Consider the following 27,917-nt stretch of genomic DNA (forward strand, 5'->3'; position numbering starts at 1 on the left):
TCAGATGATAGGCTCAGGTACATCACTAGGTTTGAAAGGTTGAGGCGACAAAACATGTTGCCAGAAATGGCAACGTTGTGATAAATGTTGCTTAATAATTTAACATGCCATGTGCTGAATGACATCATGCATGGCGTCACTCTTACTTTCATTTTAGTTATGACTGCTTTCGTTTTACTTTATTTCCTTTCACTCACTGCTCACTGCTGTAGAGAGCACAGGGCTGCATTCGGTCCGTTTGACTGGTTGATCCTCTGTCTGTGTTTCAGCCCGCGGGCGCACGGCGTCGGAGGTGTGGACTGTACAAGGCATGTGACCCTTGACACTGGACAATGATGGCGTTCAACCAGTCGACCTCGGTGAGTGTTCCCGCGTCCCTCAGCGCCGAAAGCGATGGGAAGTTCCGTGGCGTTTACCTGGCGCTGATGCCTCCTCACCGCAATGTGAAATGGCAGGCATGCCATCACGGCGCGCGCACCGCAGACGAGACTGCCGGGTGCTAGCACCCCCACGCTGGCCGGCGAAGCGTAGCGACGTCGGGCGCGGCTGGAACGGGCCTGCGGTGGCGGCCGCCGGAGCAAGCCCGCGCGGCGCTCGCGGCCCGCCGGCGCCGTCTGCAGGCGCGGCGGTGGCGCCATCTGCATGACGTCGCCGAGTACGTGCGAGCTGCGGCAACAATCAGAGCGCAGCGGCCCGGCAGAGCCTGCAGGCTTCTGACGACGTGTCCGCCTCCGGCGCGGAGCCGCCGCGGTGGCCGCTGCTGCCCGCCGGGCCCGGCTGCCGTCCCGCGCGCGGCGGCGGCCGACAGCAGCAGGCGGCGCGAGCTGGGCGTCACGAGCGACAAGTGTGCTGGGCTGGGCTCTCCCGGCTGAGCAGGCCAGCTTCTGTCGCTCCGTTGTCTCTGATGCACGCCCGGGCTGTTTTCTTTGCTGCTGTGGCCAGTGGAGTGTTAAAGCTTGTAGCGCCAACGGACCGGCGATCACGGGGCGATAAATGAACATGCTCTGGGTGACATCGCTGGTCGTGACGGTCTTTCGCAAATTTCCCTAAAGTGTGCTTGAATTATGATTTCGCAACGCATCCGCGATTATGTGGCATTGCCATCGCATTGCACAATCCTGGAAACAAAGAGTCACCCACGTTTTCAAATCACCGGTCCCGGCGTCAGAGACATTCCAAATGCATTGCGAATGCCGAACAGGTACCAGTGCTCCGACATTTTTCACTGGTTTCGGTATGGCGTGTGCCATGTGGGCTGAACCGGTTGCATTCAAGCCTTTTCCATCTCGGACCAAGGCCGCGCGCCCGCCGGACTCGGAGCAGACGGCCGCCGTGGGAGCGACCCCTGTCGCCGGCCGGTCGGGCCGGGCCGGGGCGGGCCGGGGCGGTGTCGGGTGCCGGCGGCCGCGCGGCCGCTGGCGCCGGCTATGGCGCGGCACGCCCCGCAGGCACAGTCACGGCGGACCGGCACGTGCGTGACCGGTCGCCGCCGGGCCGCACCGCTAATCGGGCGGCGCGCGCCGGCCGGGGCGACGCCGAGTCATGGCAAGCGCGCGACACGGCGCGGCGCCCGTCGGCAGGCGGCGCGCCGCTCGCCCAGCCAGCCAGCGCGGACCGCGCTGGGGACGAGCTAATCTCCTCGGTCGTAGCCTGGCGGATGTGGGTGTGATGTGTCTGGATCATGGCCATTTGTAATTAACTGGATCGTGTCCACGGGTCTCTCAGACATGATACGTAGACCGGAACCTGCTGAACATGTCCTAGACGCCGCTGATCCTAGAGGAGCGCCCATAAGCCGAGTCATCACCATTGCCGTCGTTGCCAGTCGGCGGAGCTTGTCGTTGCTAAGTCGCGTCGGTGCTGAGAGTTGGCAGTGCCATTTCCGTCTCTGACGACACCCTCGCGCGTGACGGCGTTGCAACTCGCCCGCGTTCCGTGCCACCGAATGTGATGGTCTGCGGGAATTAAACGGCAGCTTACCGCCGGGCTGGCGCTGGAAGTCATGCCAAAGAGCCCGCGTGACTGGCCCATTACCGCCGAAGCGAGCCGGCGTGGGCTTTTATCGCTCAGTAACGCTTGCTTTACCCTCGCGTTGTGGAAGATGAGAGTGCAGGAACGCGCGTGTTTTGTTTTGCGTGGGGGCTGGCCGGCAGGACTTCTTTGATCCGTGCTCATCATGCAACGCCATTGGGCCTCCAACGCACGCTATCAAAGCGAGCTCTTCCGGCACGGCTGCTTCCAGCAGCGAGTCGGCGGGTTGGTCCGCTGGCTGTTCCTGCCGGGCGGTGGTTCGTGCCTGCATGTCCGGTGGGTAGTGAGCCAGGAGCGTGGCGGAATCCGGTCCGGCCGGCGTTGCCCGGTTTTTACGCTGCCTCGCCTCGGCATGTGCCGTATGACGGCTGTGACTGACCGCGCCGTCCGCCGGTCGACGGGCGCGCGCGCGCGTAAGGCCGGCCTGCGCTGCCGCGCTGCTCCAGCGCGGCAGCTGCTGCGGGAGCCTGCGAGGCCAGCTGACCTGACCTCGACCGTGGTGGGCGCAGAGTGGGCCGACTGGAGGGGTGCGGGCCTGCCGGGCCGGCCGGCCTGGATGGCGTATCACAGCGAGCGCGGCCGCTCACGCCGCCCGGCCGGCTAACGGTGTGAGAACGGACCGCCGCCAGAGGCTCCCACGGCGCGCATACCTGGCCGGACAGCGGCCTGACCAGGACGTCATTGCGGCCGGCCCGACCCGACCCGCGGCCCCGGCGGCCGCTCGCCTGCCCGCTGACCGGGTCGTGTCGGCCGGTGACCGTCGGTGGCCGAGGGACGGCGGCGCCGGCGGCTGCCGCGCGCCGCCTGCCGGCCGGCCGTCGGCGGCCCTGGCCGGCGCGGCTGTGATGTGGCACGGCCATCCCGGCGGCCGGCCGGCGCCGCTCGAGCGCTGGCGGCGGCGCATCCCGGCGCGCCGCGCAGTGTCGGGCGTTGCCACCAGTCCACGGCCGCGCGGCCGCGTCCGGCGCCGCCCGCGTCACAGTCAGCCGCCAGCGGTCGCCGCGCGCTGCGAGTGTGAGTGCAGTGAGAGGTGCCGGCGAGCGCCGCCGCCGGCCGTGGCGCGGCCGCCGCCTCCGCGTCCGTCCGCCCGACCGGTGACCTTGCCCGTGGACTGACCACACCGGGCCTGACTGGACCCTCGCCACCGCTGCCGCGGCCGTCGTCGCTGCCGCCGCCGCCACCCGCCCACGCGCCGCGCCGCCACCTGTGGCTGTTTAGCGGCAGGCAGGCCCCGGGCAGGGGCAGATGCGGCCGCCGGCGGGGTCGCAGTGTAGCCGCCGGCGCGGGGTCGGCAGTCGGCGTGGGAACGGCGCCCTTGGTCGGGCCGTTCGGACATCGACGCCGCGCGTCCGGCCGGGAGCGGGTTGCCGCGCCGCCGGGCGGGGTCCTCCCGCCGGCCCGAGCCGCGTGTGGTCCCGGACATCACGGTTAGCTCTCCGCCTGCCGCCGCGGCCAAACCCAGCACCGTGACGGCGCGACCTCCCGGATGTCCGGCCGGCAGCCGGTCAGGCCCCGCTTCCAACAACAGGGAGCCAACGTCGGTTCGTGTCTGACAACAGGGAGCCGGCTCCGGTCCGTGTCTGACAATGCGAGTCAGCGCCGGTCCGTGACTGACAGTACGAGTCGGCGCCAGTCTGTGTCTGACAACACGGAGGCGGCGCCAGTCCGTGCCTGACAACAGGGAGGCGGCGCCAGTCCGTGCCTGACAACAGGGAGGCGGCGCCGGTCCGTGTCTGACAACGGAGAGTCGGCGTCGGTCCGTGTCTGACAATACGAGTTGGCTTTGGTCCGTGTCTGACAACAGGGAGTCGGCGCTGGTCCGTGTCTGACCGTACGAGTCAGTGCCGGTCCGTGTCTTACAGTACGAGTCGGCGCCAGCCCGTGTCTGACAGCACGAGTCAGCGTCGGTCCGTGTCTGACAACGGGGAGGCGGCGCCGGCCCGTGTCTGACAGCACGAGTCAGCGTCGGTCCGTGTCTGACAACGGGGAGGCGGCGCCGGTCCGTGTCTGACAACAGAGACTGGGCGTCGGTCCGTGTCTGACAATACGAGTTGGCTTCGGTCCGTGTCTGACAACAGGGAGTCGGCGCCGGTCCGTGTCGTCAACAGGGAGTCGGCGTCGGTCCGTTTCTGGCGGTGGGAGTTGGTGCTGGTCCGTGTCTGACAGCACGAGTCAGCGTCGGTCCGTATCCGACAAGGGGGAGGCGGCGCCGGCTTGTGTCCGACAACAGGGACTCGGCGTCCGTCCGTGTCTGGCAATACGAGTTGGCTTCGGTCCGTGTCTGACAGCAGGGTGTCGGCGCCGGTCCGTGTCTGAAAACAGGGACTCGGCGTCGATCCGTGTCTGACCATACGAGTTGGCGTCAGTCCGTGTCTGCCAGTAGGGAGTCGGTGCCGGTCCGTGTCTGACAACAGACACTCGGCGTCGGTCCGTGTCTGACGATACGAGTTGGCTTCGGTCCGTATGTGACAACAGGTGCTCGGCGTCGATCCGTGTCTGACCATACGAGTTGGCGTCGGTCCGTGTCTGCCAGTAGGGAGTCGGTGCCGGTTCGTGTCTGACAGTACGAGTCGGCGTCGGTCTGTGTCTGACAACACGAGTCGGCATCGGTCCGCCTCCACCAGCGCCTCTCGCTTCTGAGTGGCCTACTCCAAGCCTCACGCTGTTCGGCCGGCCCCGGGCGCGTCCGGCCAGTCCGGCGCGGCCGCCCCGCCGCCGTCGGCCGGTGCTGACATCTGTGTGGGCCGCGCGCGGTCGGCGCCGGCGGGCGGTGACTCACGCAGCCTGTATCGTGCGTGGGCACGGACAGCCCCGCCCGATAATGCTGGTCACGGCTGGCGGACGCGGTCCGCGGCGCACTTGGGTCTGGCACCGCAGGAGCAGCCAGATCGCGTGGATGGCAGTGCGGTCTGGTTCTTGGTGTGACGTCTCGACTTTCATTCGACCTGAAAATGCAAGCATTTGTATCGAGCACTGTGCTTACTTGTTCCGAAGACTTGGGTTTCTTTGGAGCGTAGGATGGATGTGCAATCTACCAGCCTCGAGTTACGTCCCAGTCAGCCTACGAATGCCCAAGCGTTTGACGGGATTGTCTGCATGAAAGACCTCTCAGGGAAAAGGAGAAAATATGTGCCGGTCATTTCGTTGCAATGCTTGGTTGGTGACCACATAAACTGCCGAAAACACCAGCGGGAATGTTCCCACATGGTCCGTGTTCGTCGGCCGCCAGCGGAGCAGCGGTCGTCAGACACGGACTCTGCATCCATTGGCCGTTCAGAGCATCAGACGGCCCGTGGCGGTCCGCAGTACAGCGACGTCCGCTCGTCTCAGATAGCTGGTCATTGGCTTCTGCTTTAATGATGGCTGAGTAATCCGCTTTTTGGTTCGCAGAGCAGATTAATGCGACCGGCTTCTCCCGTTGCTTTGTGTTCTCGATGTTTGTGGAAACAACGCAGACAGTTTGTTCGGCATAATCCGACTGTCTCAGCCTGTCCAGCTTGTCTCAGGCAGTTTTAGCCTGTATCAGCCTTTTTCTGCCTGTCTCAGCTTGTTAAGCCGCTTCACTCGCTTCACCGGTATATCGGTGTCAAGAGCAGACTCCTGTTCAGCGCTTTCAGCCTTTCTCAGCCTGTTTTGGCCTGTCTCAACATGCCCAGCATGTCTCAGCCTGCTCATCCTGGTCATTGTGCTCGGACTGGCACAGTCTGTTTCCGCCTGCGAGTCGTCAGTTATCCTGCTCGCGATCGGTCCGCAACCTCTTTGCTGTCGGACCTGGCTCGACGCCGCGGTCGTTCGGAGCGTGCTGTGAGAGCGATCTCCGCGCCGTCAATCTCTGTGTGGTCATCTGTAGCAGCTGTCAGCCCTGTGTCCTGTGGTTCTCTGCGCTGTGTCGCGACCTTGACCGTACAACCTTGACCGTACGACCTTGACCGCTCTCTGTTGCCGCCCTGACCCCTCTGTTGCCCAGCTCCGCCCTCCGCCCAGCGCGCCGCCGTCGCCGGCCCCGGAGGCCCCGACCTGGCCCGGTTCGGAGCCGCGCTCCCCGCGGGCGGACCGCGGATGTGCGTGACGCCGCCGTTTGTCAGGTGTCAGTCGGGTGTCAGCGGCGGCGGCGCCAGCCGTGCCGCCAGCCTGCCGACTCGCTCCCCTCCCCTCCTCTCCCCTCCCGTCCCTCTCCCCCTCCCCCTGCGGTAGACCGTCACGATCCGCCCGCGGCCTGCGTCGGCAGCAGGGGAGGGGTGACCTCTTCCCCTCCACGCGCGCAAGGCCGCGGTGGACTGGCCCGGTCAGATCAGACCAGGGGCTGCTCTACCAGAGCGCTGCCCAGTTCCCTGTGGGCCTCTCTGGGTGCGTCGAACGCGCGTTTTGTGGTCTTTTGGGTGTTGGATTGATTTGGACGAGGACTTAACAAACCGATGGCACCCAGTGTCGTCAGCCGTCGGTCACTGGGCCGCTGGGCGACGTCCTGACTTGTCACTGGGCCGCTGAGCGACGTCCTGACTTGTTACTGGGCTGATGAGCGGCGTCCTGACCTGCCACTGGGCTGATGAGCGGCGTCCTGACTTGTCACTGGGCTAATGAGCGGCGTCCTGACTTGCCACTGGGCTGATGCGTCCTGCCATTGGCGTCCTGCCGCACTGATCGTCAATAGCCCTGTTCCGCCAGGGTTCCAGGGACCGACGGCAGTTCTGGCCGCAGGAAGCGACGCGGTCCAATTTGCAATCGTTACCCGACAGGGAGCCGTCCATTCGGGAGATCGACAACTAATCCGCGTCGCCTGGCGCTGCGGCGCCGCGTCGTAAGCGACGTTCCATTGGTCAAGTCCGAGCGGCGCCGGCTCCTGATCGGATTTGGGCGTCGTGACGGCGGCGCGCTCCGTGGTCTCTCGTCATCTCGGCTCGGGGCCGGCGGGAGGTCGGCGGCGGCGCCCGTGCTGGCGCCGCGCCCCGCTTGACGGCGTCGGCCGGACGACGGCAGCTGCAGCGACCCTTCCGGTCCGGAGAGTCGCACGTCCTGCTCCGGCCGGCGCTCTCGCTGGCGCTGCGTTCGTCTCCGGAGCGCCCTGCGCCGAGACCGCGCTGTTGTCGGGGGATCAGGGCGGCCGCGGCTCATCGGTGCGTCACAGATCGCCGATAGCGGCCTGTGGTGTGCTCCGCGTATCTAATCGGCGATGGCTGCGTGCGGCGGCGGGGGCCGGACGGCGGGGGGCGACGGTGCGTCCCTGTCGGGCTGGACGGGGGCGGCGGGCGGACGTGACGCACGCGCGCTCCACAGTCGGCCGGCGGCAGCGCTGTGACGTCGCGGCGAAGCCTTACGGACGGGGTGCCGGGTGGGGCCGCGGGGCCTGCGCGCGCGGCACGAGCCGCCGGCGCCGGCGGGCTGAAGATGAGGTCGCTCTCGCGCAGCTCGGTGAAGATGGAGCCGAGCGACACCGACTCGCTCACCGACGGCGAGGTAAGTGCGGCTGGCGCGGGAGAGGCGGCCGACGGTGTGGCGGGGTGCCGACTGGCACCGCTGCGCTGCGTTGGACCAGGGCTACAAAGCCGAGAGGCTGTTCTGATGGGCGCCAGATCACCAATGTGATCAGGCGATGGACTCAAAATGCTGAGCAGCCTATGTCTGGCTAGCATGAGTGATGCGGCGAACCGCACAGAGCGCCCTCAAGGCCGGAGAGTGGCGCCGACCCTGCAGTGCGTAGCAATGTCCTGTCTGATACGTGGCCGGCGTATGGGGCCGGTGTCAATGTGCTGCTTTTATGCATGACTTTCAAGCTTCGCAGAAACGGTCCGGCGCCCGTGTCGGGTGTCTATGCAGCACGAGCGACTGGTGACGCGCGGCGGCCAAAGACCACCATCTGTGGGAGGTGTTACTGGGGTGGGATAGGGGGAGGGGGCTGCGGGCGTTGGGCGCGCTGTACACCTGTGTGACCCCGCGGAGCCGGTCGATGTGGCCTTGAACCGTCAGTGGAACGACCGACATTGCATGTGTGGTACCACTCAGCGGCGCTCCCAGCGCATGCGCGCTGATTTCTCAACGCTGAAGCATTTCTGCCCGCGTTTCGCCGGTTGCCTGTCCAGCATGACGAAGCGGCGTCTTATCGCGGTGTCACATCGGCTTCACGTGCGGAGCGTATCTCTTCAGAGCTCGGAGCATTCCTGCCAGCGCTGATCCGCCGATAACGGCATCTGTCCTCTCCTTGGGCCCCGGGATCTGGGTGCGGCGGTCCGCGTCATCGGGGAAGGTCAGCCGTCGGGCGTCGGGCGTCTCTGTCGCCGTGCTGAGGGTCGGCTGGAGCCGCTGGACACGGGACGCCGGGCAGGGCCTGCAGACGCAGGGAAGCTGGGACTGTGGCGCCTGTCATCACACGTGCGCTGCACTTCACTCATTGGTACTTGGCACTTCACCCATTGGAACACTCGTTGGTAATTGGTATAACATTGCAGTACATGTGCGTGCCATTACGTTGTATTGGCGTTGGACCACGTTGGTGTCCCCCACAGGTAGATAAATGCTCTGGAGCCTCCCCCCCCCAAAAAAAAATAACACAGGATCCGATGGCAAGACCCCATACACATGAGACTCGATGGTAGCCTGCATCCACCTTACGGAGCGTTCGATGCCGTTCCCGCATGAAGTATCCGTTACGTTGCCTTTGGATTTGTCTTGGGGACAAGTGACTTTGAATTACCCTACGATTATGAGCATTGAAGGAAGCAAACATGAACACAAACGACCATCCAAGTTGTCACACTACCTAGCCAGAGAAGCTATGTTAAGTGCAAAAGGCCGCGATCTCGTGGTCTGGCTTCGTTTGCACCCGCCCCACGCCTTCCTGTCCCGGCCTTGCTTCGGCCCTGCTCTCCCCCCCCCCCACGAGCGGGGGGGGGGGGGGCGCCCGCCGCGTGCCTCCACGTACCCGTCTGCTGGCGTCGGTCGCTGTGTCGGCGGCGGACAGGTGGACCCAGTGCGCAGATGTGAGGCGGCGCACGCCGCTGTCGGGCCCGGCTGGCGTCAGTCGGGGCTGCGCGCAGTCACCGCCGGCTGCCTGCCAGCGGGCCGCAAGGCACCGTCCCGAAGCTAGCATGGCCCTCGGCACGAGGTGACCCGTGCAAAGTGCAGGCGGCACCTCCGGGGCATGATAGTATTGTTTGAATGGAATGTTCCAAGTTGACGCATAGTTTTGAACTGAAGTAACCATATTGAAGACCTTTCGGTGCTGTTCACAATCCTACCCTTCTTAAGACCTGAGCCCCTCTAGTTCCTGAGCTACACACCCGCGAAAATGGGGGGAGCTATGTGGGAAAGAGCATTTCAAGGTCACCTGGCATTCATGATGTCATAATAACGTCATTCAAATCCTGCTCAAGGCTGCTCAAATCCACAGGGCATATGGCGATCAGGGCTAAGGCAAATGTAATTGTCGAGGCGTTCATATCAGACGTTCGTCAGTGTGATTGCCCGATATAACGGTCTTCGATTCCTTTCCAATTCAAGTTCAGTATAACGGCCTAACGGCTCTCAATCATTGTGGAAGGTACGATGATGTTATCAAACCATGATGCACTGAACAGCACATTTACTAAAAGAGAATTGTGCCGTCTGGCGCCATCGTTTCCACTTCAGAAGCATACCAATAGTTATAAGTGAGCCTGTTTCATCATATCTGATGCTTGCTTCACTTTATTCGAACAAAGGCGAAGCATTTCCTTGAAGGGTGCGGGCCGATGTCACGGCGAACCGAAGGTCTCGTTATCTGCACTCAACTGTGGGGAGCGCGCCGACGTCCTGTGCCGTATCAGCGTCGGTGACGTATTGTTCAACGTCGTGGCCGTTATCCGCCGGGCGACAAAGGCGTCCCCGCTGCAGCACTCCTTCGTCACAATGCTCGACACGAAGCAGCTCTCTATCCGCCTATCGGGGTGTCCTGCACCCCTCCAGCTTTGTGTGGGGTTCGAGAGCGCGACCGCAGGGTTCGCGACGCTGGCCGGTTCTTCTCGCCATAGCCGTATCACAGTCAGATTTGTCAGATCGGTAAGGGCACGTCCCCATGTCATATATGTCAGCTGCACGTCCGGAGAGGGGTTCGATTTGCGCGGAGCGGTGCGCGGAGCAGGCTGCTTCGGTGCGACGTCGTGTGGAACGGAGACTCGCTCTGCACGCCGCTGTCTCGGGTTGCTGCGCCATCTATACGGATCTGCACCTTGGAAGGCGGCTCCACCTGTACGGATCTGTGCCACGATAGGATTCTTTGTAGGCGGTTATCTGTACCGAGAGAGGGCTTCGTCTGGGGACAATGTTCAGCGAGAGCCTCCCCTCCCCCCCCCCCCCCCCCCCCCCCCCATCTGCTCGGCTATGCGCGGCAGGGCGATGTTGCACCTATGAGGCGCCGTGCCACGAGAGCAGGCTCAACAAAACGCGATGTGACTCGAAAGAAGACACCAATGCGTGCTCGCCCCGGAAATGGTTCCATCTATTTTGCTCTCTGTCTCGAGATCGAGGCGATTCTCGAGATTGTGAGACTGTGTCTCCGTGGAGCCGGAGAATACACCATTCACGCGATCCGTGTGGCTAGCTATGGATCCGTATGCTGTGCTCTCTGTGTAGGGCTTTGTGTCTTGAGGGAAGATCCACCTGTACGGCCGTGTCCAGAAGTGCCATCGGCACAACGACGTGCAGCGGGAGGTGGCGTCATCTGCACCGCTCCGCGTGTCTGGAAGAAGCTTCATTTGAACGGATCTCCGTGGAGAGAGGCGAATCCATCGGCACAGCCCTGCCTCTCGAGAGGAGCTTCTCTTTGTTCTACCATGTATTGTTTTTTTGTGTACTTGTGTACCATCCTGGATCTCGAGAAAAATCGCACGGCTGCGCGTTGAGGGGGGTTTCTTTTCGTGCGGTTCTATGCGTGTCTAGTGAATGCAGCATTAGTGTGGCCCCGTGCCCCTGGAGGGAGCCGTATCGGTGCGACTGCGGCTAAAAAGATCCATCGGTATTGTTTTGTGTCTCGAGCGGAGACCCCATCTGTGCGTCCGGGGTATCGAACTTCATCTGTGCCGCTGCGTCTCAATAGGAGGCTCCATCTCTGGGGTCTTGATGTCAAGAAAACCCCTATTTGTGCTAGGCTTGCTCTGGAAGGGAAGTTTAATCTGTACATTTCAGTGCCCTAAAAGTGCTCAATCGGTTCTATTTCGTGTGTGTGGAAAGAGGCCTCATGTGTGAGGCTGGGTATTTCAAGAAGAGGCTTCATTCGTACTGGTCTTAAAAGTTGCATATGTTGTGCTCCATACGTCGAGGGGAAACTCCACCTCTTCGACTCCGCGCGTTGAAAGGAGCTTTGTGTTTGGAAAGAACGCTCGGTCAGCCCGCTCCATCTCCATACCTCGAGAGCTGGCCTCAGCCGCATGGCTGCACGCGTGTCCAGAGGAGGCTGCTGGAGTGCCCGGCGCGTCTCGAGAGGGGGCTGCACCCGTACCGGTCTGTGTGCTGAGCGTGTCGGCAGGCGAGGCGGCGCGGCCGGTCACGCGTCTCGAGCCGGACCGCCGGCGGCTGACGCGCGGGCACCGGCACGTCCGCCGCCCCGGCGCCCCTCCGGCCTCGGGAGGTGCAACAGGGTCCCGGTCGGAAATGCTCGGCACCTGGCCGCGGCGGCCGCCAGCGCAGTGGCGGCGCGGGGCGTGGAAACGACCAGGGCCGCGCCGGCCGGGGCATACAGACGAGCTGATTTGCTCACCGGGTTATTCGCTATGCATGAACTGAGACCAACCGGAGCGACACTGGAGCTCGCTCGAAATGGCACATGAACGCCGAGTGGAACCCGGTACGCGGAAGCCATCGCGCTGCCTGCAGCCGGGGGTGATATTGTGGCTGTCGGGCCGGCCGTTTTGCGCAGTCCCTCGTGCTGGTAGGCTGACGTGTCATCGGCGTTAGCTGGCGTTGTTTTGCAAGGTGAGTTTCGAAAGCAATGCCACCCGGCTGCACTGGCTTGCCCGCCCGTCAGCTGGTGACGGCCGGATACCGGCGCTGCCGAGGAGCTCATGTGTTGCATCCGCCGATTATTGTCGCGGCACTCTCGTGCGGAGTGCCTCACGCAGTCACGAAGGCCGGCCGGTCCGTACCCCCGGCACGTGAGCGGCGCTCGGCAGCGCCGGGTCCATGCCGCGGGCTGCCGGGTCGGCTGACGCCGCGCTCCTGCACCGAGGTCCGCAGGGGACAGTGTTGACCCGGGGCTCCCCGTCCGTCGGCGGTGCGTGATCGGCCAGGTGCGGCCGGCCGCGCCGCCGCGCCGCCGCGCCGCCGGCAGGGGCCGGCTAACGGAGCCGGCCGGCCCTCGGCGCGCCGCCGCTCCATTGGTCGGCGGCGGACGACGCGCGCCGCCGCCGCGTCAGTGTGGGCCGCGAGCGCCGGCGGGGAGGACGCGTGGACGCTGCTGTCGCCGCCGCGCTGCGTTGTGACGTGACGTGACGTGACGTGACGGGACGGGACGCCGCGGGCAGCATGTGAGAGGGGGGAGAGAGAGGCGTCGGCATGCCGTTCCTCTCGGGCGGCAGCCTGTTCTGGGAGAAGCGCTCCAACTTCAGCCTCAATCTGAATGGCAGCGGCAAGTCGAGCAAGTATTATGAGTCCAAGAGCGCCAGCCTGGACAAAGTGCGCAGTGTGTCGGCGCACGACCTGGGCACCGACGTCAACTGCATCCCATACGGCCGCGGCGGCGGCGCGCCCAACCGGCACAGCTCGTACCTGGACGTGCGCGCGCCGCCGTCGCGCGAGTCGGGCGGCCGCGGCCGGCGCGACCCTCGCGGCCCCGGCCCCTTCCTGGCGCCCTACTGCGCCGGCTGGGAGCAGTGGACCGCGCAGCGGCCGGCCAGCCAGCCGGCCAGCCAGCCGGCCGCCCCCTCCCGGGTGAGTCTGCTGTTTACGTTGGCGGCGCGGCGACGACGACAGCCGCCGGTGGCCGCGCCGGGGCGGCGGCTCCGGCCGACGACACCGGTCACCGCCTCGACGCTAACTGCTGTCATGATGTGGCCGCTGGCGCTCATAACAGTTGACCCGCCGCCTCTCGGCGCAGTCAGATTCTCCGCGCCGGCAGTGAACGGCTGGTAATCAAGGCGTGTTTCAAAGCCGTGGTTGGTGCATTTCGGCGTCGTGATTGTTGGCTGACTTTTGTTTGAAAACCAAGTAGCACGTGTCAGTGGTGCGTCGAACCTATGCCTCGCCGGTCATGACGAAGTCATTCTCATTCTCTGTCACGGCGTTCCCGAGACAGGCGGTTCAAACGCTCATCGCGATCCCGGGCCCATGCGGCGTAGCTGTTGGCTAGCCGGCTGACCTGCGCACGTAATACGGGAATCGGGTCGCCAGTCGGCGGGGTTGTCCGTCGCTGTCGCGCCGGGCTAACGTGCGCAGCTTCCTCTCGGTGTGGCAGTCAGCAGAACCCGCGTAATTTACGACCGCCGGGAAAACGCTGCGTTTTAGACAGCTGTGCAGCTGGTTGGCTTTCCGACGCCCGGGGCGTTTGTCTCGCGGCGGACGAGCTCGCCCGTTCCCCTCCCCTCCCCAGTTAGTCAGTCACGGTGTCAGTTAGTCGGGCCGTCGCTCGAGCGGGCTGCACGCTTGGTCGTCCGACCGGCCGGCCGGCCGGGCGGTACAGACGAGCCAGACGAGCCGGCAGGCCGGGCCCGCCGCCGCCGCCGGTCCGGTGCCGCTGGCCGGCTGTGGGTCAGCGGTCGCCCCGCCCCGACCCGACCTGACCCGACCTAACCAGACCCGTTTGATCTCTGGTGCCGCCGCTGGCGGGAGCGGCGGCACGCGGCCGGCGCGGCGCCGTCGCACCGCCCCGGCCGGCGCTTGGTCAATACCCGACGCCAAGACTGGCGCCCTATGCTAGGGAACGCATCAGCGGCGGCGCGCGATTTAGGAAGGTGACGCCGGTCCGAGGCGGGCTGACGGCGGAGCGGCCCGGCTGATGCAATATCGACCGGCGGTGGCCGAGGCGGAACAACCCGGGGCCCGTCGGTGCCCAGCCCGAGGCCGCCGCTGCGAGTAGTCGAGCTCCAGTTCCAGTTCCAGTTCCAGTTCCAGGCGCCGCTCCCCCTCCGCCAGCTGCATCCGGGTGTACAGCACGCCATCAGCGGCGCGTGCTGACCGGCCGCGCCGAACGCACCGGCGCGGCGACCGGCGGCGCCCGCTGCCGGCCTGCCCGGGGAGGCCGGGGCGGCCGGGGCGGCCGGCGGCTGAGGGCCGCCCCGTGTGCCGCTCACGAGCCGCAGCGGCTCAGCGGCCCATCGGCGGCGCCATCAGGCCGCGGGGGGGGGGGGGGCGATCCGCGGGGCCGGTCGGGGCGGCGGCCGGCTGCCGGCTCAACTTTCAGCCCGAGCCAAGGTCGGCCCGGCGGCGGCCGACAATGCAGCCCGGCCGGCGGCACAGCGCGCGCGGCTCCCAAAGGTCGGCAAAGGATCGCGATCGAAGCCGCGCACAATGGCCGAGGTCGCCCGGCGCCCGGTGCCCGCGGCGGGCATGGCGGCGCCGCGCGCCCGCCGGCGCTGTGGGGGACCGGCACCGATAGGTCGAAGCCCCAGGCTCGCGCGGGCTCGGCTGCCACAGCCCAGAGGTGGACTGGGGCTTCATGGGCTCGGTTGTTCCAGTCCGGAGTGAGACTGGGGCTTCATAGGCTCGGTTGTTCCAGTCTGGAATGAGACTGGGGCTTCATAGGCTCGGTTGTTCCAGTCCGTGATGGTACTGGAGGCCTCACGGGCTGGGCTGCCACAGTCCGGAGTGGGGCATGGGCTTCACGGCGCTCCGTCATCGCTCAGTCCCGTTATGCCCAATGCCGGTTTAGAGTGAAGCTGAACCCTCGCTTTAAGTGACGACATTGACACCATAGGGACATAGTGAGCCCCTACGGTGCTTCAATTTCGCACAGACTCGTCCACTTGGTAAGCCACGGTGCAGGGCTGTGGGCGTCTAGACAGGTCCAGCCCCGATGGATCCACAGCTGCAGCCAGCCTTCAGTCAGGACCAGTTCCTGGCCTGACAGACGTCGTCACTTACCCTCCGTCCGGAATTGTTGTGGTTTGCAGCGTGCTATCGCATGCAGCCACTTTCCTCGGTTGTTGGCCGCGGCTGACCCTGAACCCTTGACCGGAATACCGCCCGAGGCACGTCGATACCGACTGGAGCGATGTTTTGGTGGGCCGTGATTGGTCGGTGCGCTGCGAGGGGAGGAGCGGCCGGGTGAGGCGACGCTCCGGAGGACGCTAAGCAGCATACTCGCGGACACCTGGCCGGTGGGCAGGGAGGGAGGGGGTGCTGAGACAGCTGACCGGCTCAGGCCGCGCCGCCTCACCTGTGCGATCTCCGCGCTCGTGCGGCCCGCGGCAAGCCCGCCGACCGGGCGCTGCCCTGGCCCGCCCAGCGTGCATGCGGGCGTGCTGAGCCCGGGCGCCCTGGCAGGCGGCGGCAGATCGGTGGCCTCGTTTTCAAAGTGCTGTTGTTCGCGTTTACAGGTGTTTTGAGTCGCTCCGCCTTCGGCCGAAATGGCGGATGTTTGTGCATCCGAGCGGCAGCGGAATGGATTGTTGTGTAGCGCGGCGGCGTCATCAGCGGCGGAGATTGGGCTGGACGCCATTTGTGGGCGGGAGATACCGACTTTCCAGGGACGTGCCATGCCACTGGAGCGCTCAGTGGGCAAACTCGAACGACGCCAGAAACGTTATTCGGGCGTGCACTGTTGGGCTCGCTGGACCGGCGTGGATACGGACCGGCGCCGGTTTAGTATGACTCGAGCCTGGCTATCGCCGATCTGACCCGGCCGGCGGCTGGGTCCGCAGCTTCGCCACAGCTTCAGACTTCGTGTCGGTGACGGCGACGGTCGGCGGCCGCGCGGCTGCCGTTTCTCCGCGGCCTCGCCGCCGCGGCGAGCGGCGGGCGGCTATGACTCAGCTCGCGCCCGAACCGGAGGCGATCGATCCTTGGCGGTGGACGCCATCTGTTCACGCCGGTGCCGTCCCGTGATTAGGGACGTGCTGCCGCCACAGGTGCCCCTGTCAGAGCTTGCCGGGCGGCCAGGTGGTCCCTCTCCGCCCGCGGCGGCTGACGCGGCGGAGGCGCTCCCGTCCGGTGACGTCATGCACGAGGCGAGCCCAGGCGGGATCAAGACAACGGGTCTGCACGGGCACACCTGTCCGCATTTGGGACGTCTTCAGAGCAGCGCTCCCCCACTGCCTCCGGCTCCGTCTGCCGGGCGTTAATGCGCTGCGTGAACGGTCCTGGTGGTGGGTTCTTTGGGGGTCTGCCTGTGGATTCCTCTGATGGTGGTGCCGGTCGGCTCCGCCGAAGCGGCCTGCCTAGTTTACATACGTCATCACCTGGTTCCGCCACGCTGTCGGGGTTTCCCACGCCTTCCCACGGCGGCGCCGGCGCCGGCGGGTTCCACTGGCCGCGTCGGCGTCCCTGGCGGCCGGGCGCGGCTGCCGGTCGTGTGCGACGGCGGTTAGCGCGCCCGGACGGTGGCCGGCATTCCGTGCCGGCAGGGCGCGGCCGGCCCGCCCCGACCCGGCGGAACGGCCTTCGGTCAGTGGGGCCGAAGCTCGGCCGGGCGGCGCCGGCGCGCCTGCGGTCCCGGCCCGGTCAGGCCGTCTGGTCACCGGCTCACCGCAGCACCCACTCAGGCTGGGACTCAGGCTCGCAGACTGCTGGGCTCAGGCACCGTCGCCGCCGACCCAGCAGCATCTCAGCCAGCTGCTTCTCAGCCGGTCGCCTCTCAGCCAGCCGCCTCTTAGCCAGCCGCCTCTCAGCCAGCCGCCTCTTAGCCAGCCGCCTCTCTGTCTGCAGCCTCTCAGCCAGCCGCCCCTCAGCCAACAGCCTCTCAGCCTACGGCCTCTCAACCAGCAGGCTCTCAGCCAGCCGCCTCTCAGCCAGCAGCCTCTCAGCCTGCAGCCCCTCAGCCAGCCGCCTCTCAGCCAACGGCCTCCCACCCAGCCGCCTCTTTGTCTGCAGCCTCTCAGCCAGCTGTCGCTCATCCAACGGCTTCTCAGCCAGCCGCCTCTCAGCCAGCAGCCTCTTAGCCAGACACCTCTCAACCAGCAGGCTCTCAGCCAGCAGTCTCTCAGCCAGCCGCCTCTCAACCAGCAGGCTCTCAGCCAGCAGTCTCTCAGCCAGCCACCTCTCAACCAGCAGCCCCTCAGCCAGCAGAATCTCAGCCAGCCGCCTCTCAGCCAACGGCCTGCCAGCCAGCCGCCTCTTTGTCTGCAGCCTCTCAGCCAGCTGTCGCTCATCCAGCCACCTCTCAGCCAGCGGCCTCTCAGCCAGCAGCCTCTTAGCCAGACACCTCTCAACCAGCAGGCTCTCAGCCAGCAGTCTCTCAGCCAGCCGCCTCTCAACCAGCAGGCTCTCAGCCAGCAGGCTTTCAGCCAGCCACCTCTCAACCAGCAGCCCCTCAGCCAGCAGAATCTCAGCCAGCCGCCTCTCAGCCACCGGCCTTTCAGCCAGCCGGCTCTTTGTCTGCAGCCTCTCAGCCAGCTGCCGCTCATCCAGCCACCTCTCAGCCAGCGGCCTCGCAGCCAGCCGCCTCTCTGTCTGCAGCCTCTCAGCCAGCCGCTTCTTAGCCCGCGGCCGCTCACCCAGCATCCTCTCAGCCGGTATCCTCTCAGTCGGCCGCCTCTCAGTCAGCAGCCTCTCAGCCAAGGGCCTCTCAGCCAGCCGCCTTATAGCCCGCAGTCTCTGAACCAGAAGCTTCTCAGCCAGTTGCCTCTCAACCAGGCGCTTTCCAGCCTGCAGCCTCTCAGCCAGCAGCCTCTCAGCCATCCACCTCTCAGACTGCAGCTTCTCAGCCTGCAATCTCTCAGCCAACCATCTCTCACCCAGCCGCCTCTCAGCCAGCCGCCTCTCAACCAGAAGCTTCTCAGCCAGCCGCCTCTCAGCCGGCGGCCGCTCAGCTCGTCAGTCAGGCGGCGCAGGCCGATCGTCCGGAACGAGAGTCGGTTCGTGCGGCGGCCGCACGCGCTGACCTCGATCGCTCGGCCGCGCCCGACGGCGGCGGGACCGGCGGCCGGGCGCCCCCAGCCGTACCGGGCGCGGCGGCCGAGCCACCGGCTGATGAACTGGTCTGTCGGCCGTTCCGCTGCGGTGAGAGCCGCTGATGAGAACGCTCTGCCGACGGTTCCGCATCCTTACTCCTGTCGCTCATCGAACGAGAGCAAGCCTGCCGAAGCAGCGGAAAGCAGCCATAGAGCGGGCTAGTTAAAGAAATGGTGTAGTTGGAGCTCCTACCTTCTGTTGGGTCGTCATGAACAGCTTTGTGTCAGCCGCTTGATTGTGAAGTCCACACCCAGCATGTTAGCTGTCACGATGTTTGGAATAGGCGGAACAATTATTCCAGCATGATGTGATTGCTGACACTTAACGGCGGGAGCCGGGTGCGCTGTATTCCGACAAGAAAGTCGCTGTGACGAGCGACTGAACGTAGCGCTCTGAAAACATTTGCTCACAATGTGAGCGCGCGAGGCGAACGTGCGCCCCAATGCGGCGACATTGGCGATGGAGATGAAGCTCTCCGCTTGCGGTCAGTTTGTCGTCTGCTGCTGCTTTCTTGCCATGCGTATTACTTTTAGCTCTTGTGTCGGGATGAGGTCGTCTCCTCCCGCTGCGAGGCGGACAGAGCCCCTGTCAGTCGCTGGCCCGCCCTGTCGGACATTTCCCTCGCGTCGCGTTCGGGCCCGGTTGATGGTGGTCGACAAATGAGTCTCGGCGGGCGGCCGGGCCGAGCCCGCGCCCCGCTCCCGCTCCCGCTCCCGCTCCCGCTGATTGGGCGGGGGCTGGCGTGCCGGGGGCGACGGAGAGGACACGCCAGGGACGGGCCTGCGTCCGCGTCATGGGACGGTGACGGAAGAGAAGACGAGTGGCCGATTATGCGACGAATACCGCGGCGCAGCATTCCCGTTCACTGTAAAGGACGGCAGGAAACGACGGACCGAGATAGGAAGAGCGGGAGCGAAAGGAGAGAGAGAAAGAGAAAGGGAGAGGGAGAGGCGGCTGCACGCGTGCCAGAGCCGCCATGGGGCCTGGCTGATCTGCGGCGGCGGCGGCGGCCGTAAAAGCGCGGTCGACTTTCACATTGACGTGGAATGGCGGGACGGCGCTGGCCGGCCGGCTCGCGGGTCGGCTCGGTGTCACGTCGCCGCCGCCGGCCTGTTGACGAGCCGTTTGTTCGGCCGGCGCTGGGACACGGCGAAGCGGCGGCCCGGCGTGCCGCGCCGCGCCGCACGCGCCCGACAGACCGGACGTCCCCTCCAGTGTAAGTGGACGGGTGGCTCGATGTTTGACGTGCGTTGTCTCGTGCTGATGCATTCACGCACACCCTCACACACGCGTGAGTTCATTGTTGCACTTATTTACCGACTCATTCAGCCACTCGCTTGTTCGGACAGCCCCCTCCCCCACTCACTTCTGCACTGATTCACTCATTCACCTTTGACTTATTTGTCAATACGGTCATTTATCAATTTCCTCACTCACTCTTTTGCCCACGCATCCACTTCAAGCTTTGCTTTCCTCTTCACTCCCCTCTGTTTGGCTGCCTTCTGCCTTGTGCCGTGCTCTTTTTCCACGCTTCATGTTCTGCTCTAGGTCCCGGCAATATCGCGTACTAAAACTCGCGTCTCGCTCCACTCTGGTCTATTGTACATTGTTCCTGGCTGAAGGGGGTTCCGATGTTTTCGTTGCGCTGCTCTCTGTCCCTTTGTCTGCCTGCTCTGCCTCTCCATTCGCCCCGCTCTCTCCGGCCGGGCGGGCGGCACGGCGCGTCTGTGCGGTCGCTTCGTCGGCCGGTGGGTGCGCCGTCGCCGGGGGCGGCGGGCCCCGCACTGCCCTGCGCGCCTCGCGAGCGGCCGAGCCGGCTGCCGCGCCGCCGCGGAGCCACCGCCGGGACGGCACTCGCCGGCACGGACAGCGCACCGCACCCCGTCGTGAACGGGCGCCCGGTCCGCACAGCGGCCTAGTACCCAGCACGGAGCCCCTGCAGGCGCGCTCTTTGTTTGGGAGGGACTGCAAAGAAGGGTGGACATTATCACGAAATCCGCGACTTTTGTCGGCGAAACGAGATTGAACCTTGTATGACAGCTTGGAGCATCCGTTGCGTGCAAGATTGCTGCTATTGTAATGCAAATATGCGTGATGTCAACGCCGGCGTGCTACCCACGAACAATCGCGAAGGCATGATGGTTCGTGCACTGTTCTGTTCCTCCCGGTTTTAACGTCGTTTCGTCATTAAATCTCGATCCGGCATCACCGGTCAGGGCACCGAACAGCACGCCGCTGTCAGCAGTAGCGGGAGTTCGGAGCCCGGTCAGCAGCCCAGTAACCCACTGGGCAGGTGAGCCTCAAGGCCGGCGCGGGCCGCCGAGCCGAGAGCCGCGCCGAGTCCCGTCACCTCCGCCCGGACCCAATCACGTCCGCGTGTCTCCGATCGGACCGCGGAGCCGAGCCGAGTCCCGTCACCTCCGCCCGGGCCCAATCACGTCCGCGTGTCTCCGATCGGACCGCTGAGCCGAGTCCCGTCACCTCCGCCCGGGCCCAATTACGTCCGCGTGTCTCCGAGCGGGCCGCCAAGCCGAGCCTTCCCGTCACCTCCGCCCGGGCCCAGTCACGTCCGCGTGTCTCCGAGCGGGCCGCTGAGCCGAGCCTTCCCGTCACCTCCGCCCGGGCCCAATCACGTCCGCGTGTCTCCGATCGGACCGCTGAGCCGAGCCGAGTCCCGTCACCTCCGCCCGGGCCCAATCACGTCCGCGTGTCTCCGATCGGACCGCTGAGCCGAGTCCCGTCACCTCCGCCCGGACCCAATCACGTCCGCGTGTCTCCGAGCGGGCCGCCGAGCCGAGCCTTCCCGTCACCTCCGCCCGGACCCAATCACGTCCGCGTGTCTCCGAGCGGGCCGGCCGCGCCGCCGTGGCGCCGGGTTTGTGGGCCGGGCGGGGCGCGGCCGGCGGCTGGTGCGACGTCTGATGTCGCCAGGCGTCTTGGTCCGAGCCTCGGCGGCGGAATGCGGACGCCGAAGGGTGCGGGCGTTCATGCTGCCGCAGCGCCCGAGTTTGGGGAGGGCATGACGCAGGACGGTGGCGGCGTGTTCGGCACGAAGGCAGGCTCCGGCATCGGAAAGGTTTTTCGTGTCGCGCTCGGCAGCGAGGCCCAGCGTGGCACGCTGCCGGCACGTGTGACGCTGCTAGGAGCTGCGGACACCTCCGGCCGGCGCTGCGGTGAGGCTTGGGTGGCAGGGAGCGGCCGCGCGACGCGGCGCACAGGTGGGCCGGCGGACGAGCGGCCGCCGGCCAAGGTCGGTCTGCGGGGGCGGCGCTGACGCGGCCCGTGACGCGGCCCCGGCCGGATCGGGGAGCGGCCGGCCGCTCGGGCCGCGGCCGGACCTGCGCGATCGGTCGTGTCTGCGGTACCGTTGTCGCCGCCGACACCGCCAGTCGGCGTGCGTCGTCACACCGAGAGAGCGCAGGGGCCGGCGCCGCGAGCGGGCGGTGCCGGCTCGGCCGTGACGGCGCGGCCGGACCCGCACGCCGCCGACCGGCTCGGGAGAGCGCCGGCAGCTGGTCCGCCGGAGAATGGAGTGTGGTGCCGGGAGAGGGCAGACGCGAGCGAACTGCGTCACACGGCTCCAGGTGAATGTTGGCCGCTGCTGGGGCGCTGCTGATGACTCAGCCCGGCACTGGGCGCCGCAGTGAACGCCGAGGAGCCAAGTCCCCAGCCGGTCAAGTATGACTGCGTAGCAAAAGGCCTGCATCACGGACAGTCGGCGCCGGTGGCCGCGGCGTCAGTTTCCGGGAGTGGCCGCGCCGGCCGCTGCCCTCCCCGCACGGCTGTGTTCCCCGCAGCGCCCGCCGCCCCTCGCACCGGCCCTTCGGGGCGGAAGCAGCAGCCTTGGTGGTCACGCCCCGTGCGCGGACCACCTGTCATCGTTATTTCTCCTCACCTGATGGCCGGGAGCGGTTAGCGCCACCTGCGATCAGTGCGGCCGTACCCAGAGCCGGATCTGGGGGTTGAACGCCGGTTTGCGGCGCGTGCCGAGTACCGTGCAGACACTGCCAGCGCGGTCCAGGCGTCACGGAGAACGTTCACGAGCGGCGTGCTGGGAACGGCGGCCGCCGCCGCCGCCGCCGGCCCGCCCACCAGCCCGCGCCGGCGCCGTGACATGCATTTTCAGCCGTCGAAATGCACTGTCGTGACAATTATTTAAGGCAGCGAACGGAACGCTAGTTTGTATGTCGAAAAATGCAATGAAGTTTTCTAAGCGAGCCTTTATGCGCCTCTGTACCGGGCTTGTGGCGGGCTGCTAATGGTCGTGCCGTGCAACACACTGCTCCATATTACCGGCCATGTTACCGGCAACGCCAATCCGATGGCTACATGCACTCCGTCACGGACCAGAAACGGATCCGTGTCCTGCACGACGGCCGAGCCAAAGCATTTCTAGCGCGCGGAGCTCAGCCAAAAGCGCCACACGGTGCGTCTCGGTCCGCTGGAGGAAAACTTTCGGCCAAGGAAAGCCGGCGCCAGGCCGTCGCGGCGGGCTTGGCGCGTCCTGCGGAGTTCGGCGGCGTGACCCGGCGCCCGTGCCGACCGCCGCCGTCGGCAGGGTCGCGGGCGACGCTCGTCCTCGCCCCGTAACGGCGGGGAGGTGCGAGAGGCGCGTTGGCGCCCACCGCGCGGCGGCCGAACCCCCGCTCTCGGGCTGGGCCCCGGCGGCGGGCGGGTGCGGCGCCGGCAGAATGCCGTCCGGTCGTCCTTGCGGCTGCAGTCCGAAGTCGCGGACCAAGGCAGCGCGGCGCCGCCCGCCCCGACCGGCTGCCGGCCATGCCGCGTCAGAAGGTGCGCGCTCCTGACGTCGACGGAGGGCCTGCCGGCGCCCTGTGCCGTGCCGGACAGGCTGTGCTAGACCAGTGAGGCGTGGGAACCCCGGGCTGCGACCAGCCCCGTTAAATATGCGAAGGATGTATGAGAGGCACGAGAGACGACCGCGCTCGCCGGTCCACGCCGTGTCGCCTGCAGCTGCGCCGCTCCCATCCGGGGCTCCACCTGTGCTGGCCGACGCCGAGCGCGGCCCCTGTGACGTCACGCCGGCAGATGACTCGAGGGGCTCGGCCAGCGGCCGGGGAGCGGAGCCCTTGGTACCGGTGCTGGGCGCGCCGCCGCTGGTGCCGGCCGCCGCTCCGACCTCGGTTGGTGGGGGGCGCAGCGCGCGGCGTCACCACGCCGCGGCGCTGAGGGGTCGGTCTCGCCTCATCGGACCGGCCCGCTCAGACCCGCCGGCAGCCAGAGAGCCGGGGAGACGCGGAGCCGCTCGCTGCGGTGGGGCTGCCCGACGCTATCGGAGAAGCGCTCCGAGTCTGAAAGCCGTCTGGGGCTGGGCCGTTCGGCGCTGGAGGGCTTCAGGGAATGGGACATTTGTCGGCTGTTGCAGGGCTCCGGCGAGCCGGAGATCTGCCCGCCGCCAGACGGCCGCTGACAGCGAGATAGAGCATCGCGGCGGTGTCCAGCCGCCGTAATCGCCCCGATATGGATTGGCTCTCGCCCTGAGCTGACGGAGTGGACCCACCAGCCCCCTGCTCTCTCCCGGCGCCTGCGAGCCGTCTCCGAGGACGTCCAGACGGTGCTGGGTACCCGCGCCGCCCTCCGGCACGCGGCCCGGCGTCTCCGCCGTGTGTTCGCCCGCGCGGGGCCGGGACCTCAGTCAGGCTCGCGGCTCTGTTCGGCTTGTGTAATGCCATTGAAATCCATCGCGATCTGGCGTCTGGGGCCTCCACGCGAGCAGTCGAACATGGTCATCCACTGGGAATGCGGTTTTGCAGGGTCTGTATTTGGGATGTGTGCCATGTCGGAGTGAGCCGAGTCGGGGTTTGTATGGGCGGAGTTCCGCACGCCGGCGTTCAAATGTCGAGATGTGGGCTCGGTTACTGCAGCCACCCTTGCATTGCACGTCGCTTTTCCGCCGGTGTACGCCATGTTCTCGCATGTAGCAGTGCGGGTCACGCTATGGACGGAGTGCTGCGTGAACACTGGGCGCTGAGCATGCTGTGGGCACGGTCCGTGGGAGAGTGCGGTCGGCCGTTCCGGCGCCAGCTCGCGCTCTCCGTGTCAAACGGAGGTCGCCATGCGTCGGCGTCGTGCCCGCGGGGGCGGGCGGGTCTGGACGGCCGTGAGTGTGCCGCTGCGCGCCGACCCCTCTGCTGTGGCGACCCGGCCCGCGCCGCGACCCGCCGCGCCCGCGGCGAGCGGCGCGGTGCTGACCTCCGCAGCGACATTACCCTCCCCGGAACAAAGGCGCCCGTCGGCTGGGGAGATGCGGACTGTCGGCTGGGAACCGGTCGAGGACTCGCTACGGCCGGCGAGGCCCGGCCCGGCTGCGCATGACTCAGCTTGCCTGGCTGCGTTGCGATGAGCGTGGTGTGGCCCTCTGGCCTCTTGCCGACGCTCGCGGCAGCTCCCGAGCCGGACGCCCAGGCGTGGGCCCGCCGTGCCGTCCTCGCCTCTGCTCGCCGTCCACCGAGCGCGTGTCGGCCAGCCAGGCGTCCCCGAAAGCCGCCGCTGTTGATCGCGACATGTGGAATTCAGCGTGTGCCGCCCCGGGCTCAGCCAGATCCTCTTGATCTCCACAAAAAGCGGCTCTCCCGCGGCGGCTCGCGCTGTTTTCGGGGGCGCTCACGCCGGACCGGGCGCGCGGGCGGCGGATCCTCCACACAGAGCCTCCCTCGTCGCAACTGGGATCTGTCTGAGGAGCGCTGCCGGCCGACCCCGGACTCCGAGGAGCGCTGCCGGCTGTGCCGGCCGCCGCTCGGGACGTGCGCCGCTGGAGACATCGGTGGCGCTGAGCGCACGCGCGGCCATCACCTGCGCCGGATCGCATCAGACGGGTCGTGTCCAATCACGCCACAGATGGCGCTTTGCGGCACCAGAACTGATTGGTGCATTGTGGGCCGGCGGACGAGGCGGCGCCGGCCGGCCCGCGCGCTGTCACGCAGGCGGCGACACAGCTGCGTCGCTCCCGCGGCCCGCTGCAGATCTTATCAGGCAGCTGCGGCCGCCCCGCAGGGCCGCCCCCGGGAAACCGCGCAGGCGAACGCGCAACTCTGCGCGCAGATTTGTGATCGGGTGACCGGACTGGCCGTGGGAAAGGGCGTCGCGACTGGACTCGGCTCTGCGTCCGCAGCGGAAGCTTGGCGGAGCTGTCCCGCGCCCGGCGGACCGTGCGGACAAGCGGACAGTCGTGGCGCGGTGGAGGCGCTTCTGCGCGGCGTCTATGTGCCTGTGTGTTTGAACGCCGAGCGCGGGCCATGCAAGTGACAAACTTGTTTGTTTTCCCAACGCGGCTGGTCGGTCGGACGTCGAGCCGTTGCTGCATCGCCGCGTGCTAGCGGGGGGCGCGACGCCGCGGCCCGCGTGGCCGTCATATGACCGTTCGTTCCGCTCTCTTGCAGAAGATCGACCCCGAGCTGATATTCACCAAGCAGGAGCGCATAGGCAAGGGCTCGTTCGGCGAGGTGTTCAAGGGGATCGACAACCGCACGCAGCAGGTGAGAGCCCGGCCAGGCCCGGCGCCGGCGCTGCCGGGCCGCCGCGGCCGGCTTTTCTCTTTCCCTTTCTCCGCGGCGGCGGCCGGAACGGCGCGCGACCCCGGCCGACCTTCGGTGACCCACGGCGACCCACGCCTGACCCGGAGCGCCGTCCACGCGGCGGGCGGCGGGACCGGCACCTGACGGTAGGGGGGGGGGGGGGCAGCAGGCGACAGCTGTGGGTCAGGTAGTCCGGTCCATGGGAGCGGCAGCCGGCAGCTGTGGGCTGGAGTGTCGGGTCCGAGGGAGCGACAGGAAGCAGCTGTGGGTCGGGGAGTCAGGTCCAAGGGAGCGACAGGCGACAGCTGTGGGTCCGGGAATCAGGTCCGAGGGACCGGCAGACGGCATCTGTGGGTCAAAGTGTTGGGTCCAAGGGAGCGACAGGCGGCAGCTGTGGGTCGGGAGTCGGGTCCGAGGGCGCGATAGGTGGCAACTTTGGGTCAGGGAGTCCGGTCCAAGGGAGCGACAGGCGGGAGCTGTGGGCCTGGAAGCGGGGTCCAAGGGAGCGACAGGCGGCAGCTGTGGGTCAGGAAGTCGGGTCCAAGGGAGCGACAGGCGGCAGTTGTGGGTCGGGGAGCGGAGTCCAAGGGAGCGACGGTTGACAGCTGTGGGTCGGGGGGGAGGGGGATCGGGGCCATGGGAGCGGCAGATGGCAGCTGTGGGTCGGGTAGTCGGGTCCAAGGAAGCGACAGGCGGCGGCAGTTGGCCGGGAGTCGGGTCCAAGGGAGCGATAGGTGGCAGCTTTGGGTCAGGGAGTCCGGTCCAAGGGAGCGGCAGGTAGCGGTTGCGGGTCGGGAGTCCGGTCCATGGGAGCGGCAGGCGGCAGTTGTGGGCTGGAGTGTCGGGTCCGAGGGAGCGACAGGAAGCAGCTGTGGGTTGGGGATTCGGTCCAAGGGAGTGATAGGTGACAGCTGTGGGTCGGGGAGCCGGGTCCAAGGGAGCGACAGGTGGCGGCCGTGAGCCGGGGTTGAGACTGTGGAATGACCGCCGACCGCCGCCGACTCGGTGTGCGCGACACCACTGGCGCCGTTATGGCTGCGCAGCACTGCTGCAGCCAGAGGCGGGTCACGTCCCGCAGCGGTATCGACCGAACTAAATGCCGTCGGCTGGCAGACTCCCGGACGACGCGAACGCAGGCTGCGGGCAATCAGGGGGACTGGCGGCGAACCGCCCGCGCGGTCTTCGGCGCGACTGTCTCCGCCGTCGCCTGGTCGCGCCCGGCAGCGCGGGTGGAGATCGGTGCCCGGCTCGTCAGCCGGCACCGATCGGCCGGGACGCCGCGGTCAGAGCGACTGCACGCTCCGGCTCCGCCGCGGGGAGAGGGTGGCGTCGCCCGTCCGCGGCCGACGGCGGAGCGGGTCGGCGCGCAGACGGCAGTGCCGCCGCGTCTGGGAGCCAGGCCGAGAACGTTACCCCGTCGAGGGGAGCAGGGTTCGCCCGGTTCGTCTGGGGCTGGAGCTGTACAATCGCTTGCCACGCGCCTTTAGTGGGCACACACGCTACGTTTGGACGTGCTATTAAGAAAGGCATTTGCGCACATATAGGCGTGGTCCGCATGACTGGTTAAAGCAATATGGAATCCAGGCCGAGGTCAAGTGATTCGAGTTTTACAAATGGTTGACCGGTGACCAGAGAAAGCTGTCCACTTCTTCGGGCGACCCGTCCTCGGTGCCGTATCGGAAACAGGTGTGCGCATTTCTAAAACCGGCCTTGGCCCACACCATAATTGAGCGTGCGGAGGCATTCGGCATTGTTTGTCGCTACCATTCGAAGCGAATGAATCCCGACGCAAAAAGCTCATTCCGATCGCTTCCCCGGGCCTTTTAGGTGTTACATCGATGCAGTTTATGACCAGTTGGCTATCGTCATCACGCTGCGCTTTCTTTGTTAATTTTCGTCAGCCGCATACGAAACTTTTTGCGCCAGACCATGAATGCCCTCAGGGTAGACAAGCATTTGCCGTTTTTTGTCAGTGGTTGTATGCCACAGGTGTTTGCTTCTCGGCCGTGCCACTGTCGTCAGGGCACCCGCCCAGCGTTGTCCTTGGGCAGCTGCGTCCCGAGAGGCAGGGCTTGCTTCTCAGTCGTGTGCCACTGTCGTCAGGGCACCTGCCCAGCGTTGTCCTTGGGCAGCTGCGTCCCGGGAGGCAGGGCTTGCTTCTCAGCCGTGCCACTGTCGTCAGGGCACCTGCACAGCGTTGTCCCTGGGCAGCTGCGCCCCGGGAGGCAGTGCTTGCTTCTCAGTCGTGTGCCACTGTCGCCAGGGCACCTGCCCAGCGTTGTC

At 66.5% G+C, this 27,917-nt stretch overlaps 1 protein-coding gene across 3 annotated transcripts in view; it reads left to right on the forward strand.

Moving 5' to 3' along the window:
* The first annotated feature begins 269 nt into the window (after positions 1 to 269).
* LOC119109440 (serine/threonine-protein kinase 26) overlaps positions 270 to 27,917 on the forward strand; it is a 41,651-nt gene continuing 14,003 nt past the window's right edge. The window contains exons 1-2 of one of the 3 annotated variants that reach the window (XM_037233060.1): positions 270 to 359; positions 25,500 to 25,595. In XM_037233060.1, coding sequence (XP_037088955.1) covers positions 333 to 359; positions 25,500 to 25,595 — 123 coding nt within the window. In that variant the 5' untranslated portion in view covers positions 270 to 332. Of the gene's footprint in view, positions 360 to 7,361; positions 7,486 to 12,888; positions 12,928 to 25,499; positions 25,596 to 27,917 lie in introns of those variants that run through there. The other 2 variants (XM_037233059.1, XM_037233061.1) reach the window with 2 other exon arrangements.

Source organism: Pollicipes pollicipes, unplaced genomic scaffold (genome assembly GCF_011947565.3).
Source record: "Pollicipes pollicipes isolate AB1234 unplaced genomic scaffold, Ppol_2.1 Scaffold_7231;HRSCAF=8579_pilon_pilon_pilon, whole genome shotgun sequence".
Lineage (NCBI taxonomy): Eukaryota > Metazoa > Arthropoda > Thecostraca > Pollicipedomorpha > Pollicipedidae > Pollicipes > Pollicipes pollicipes.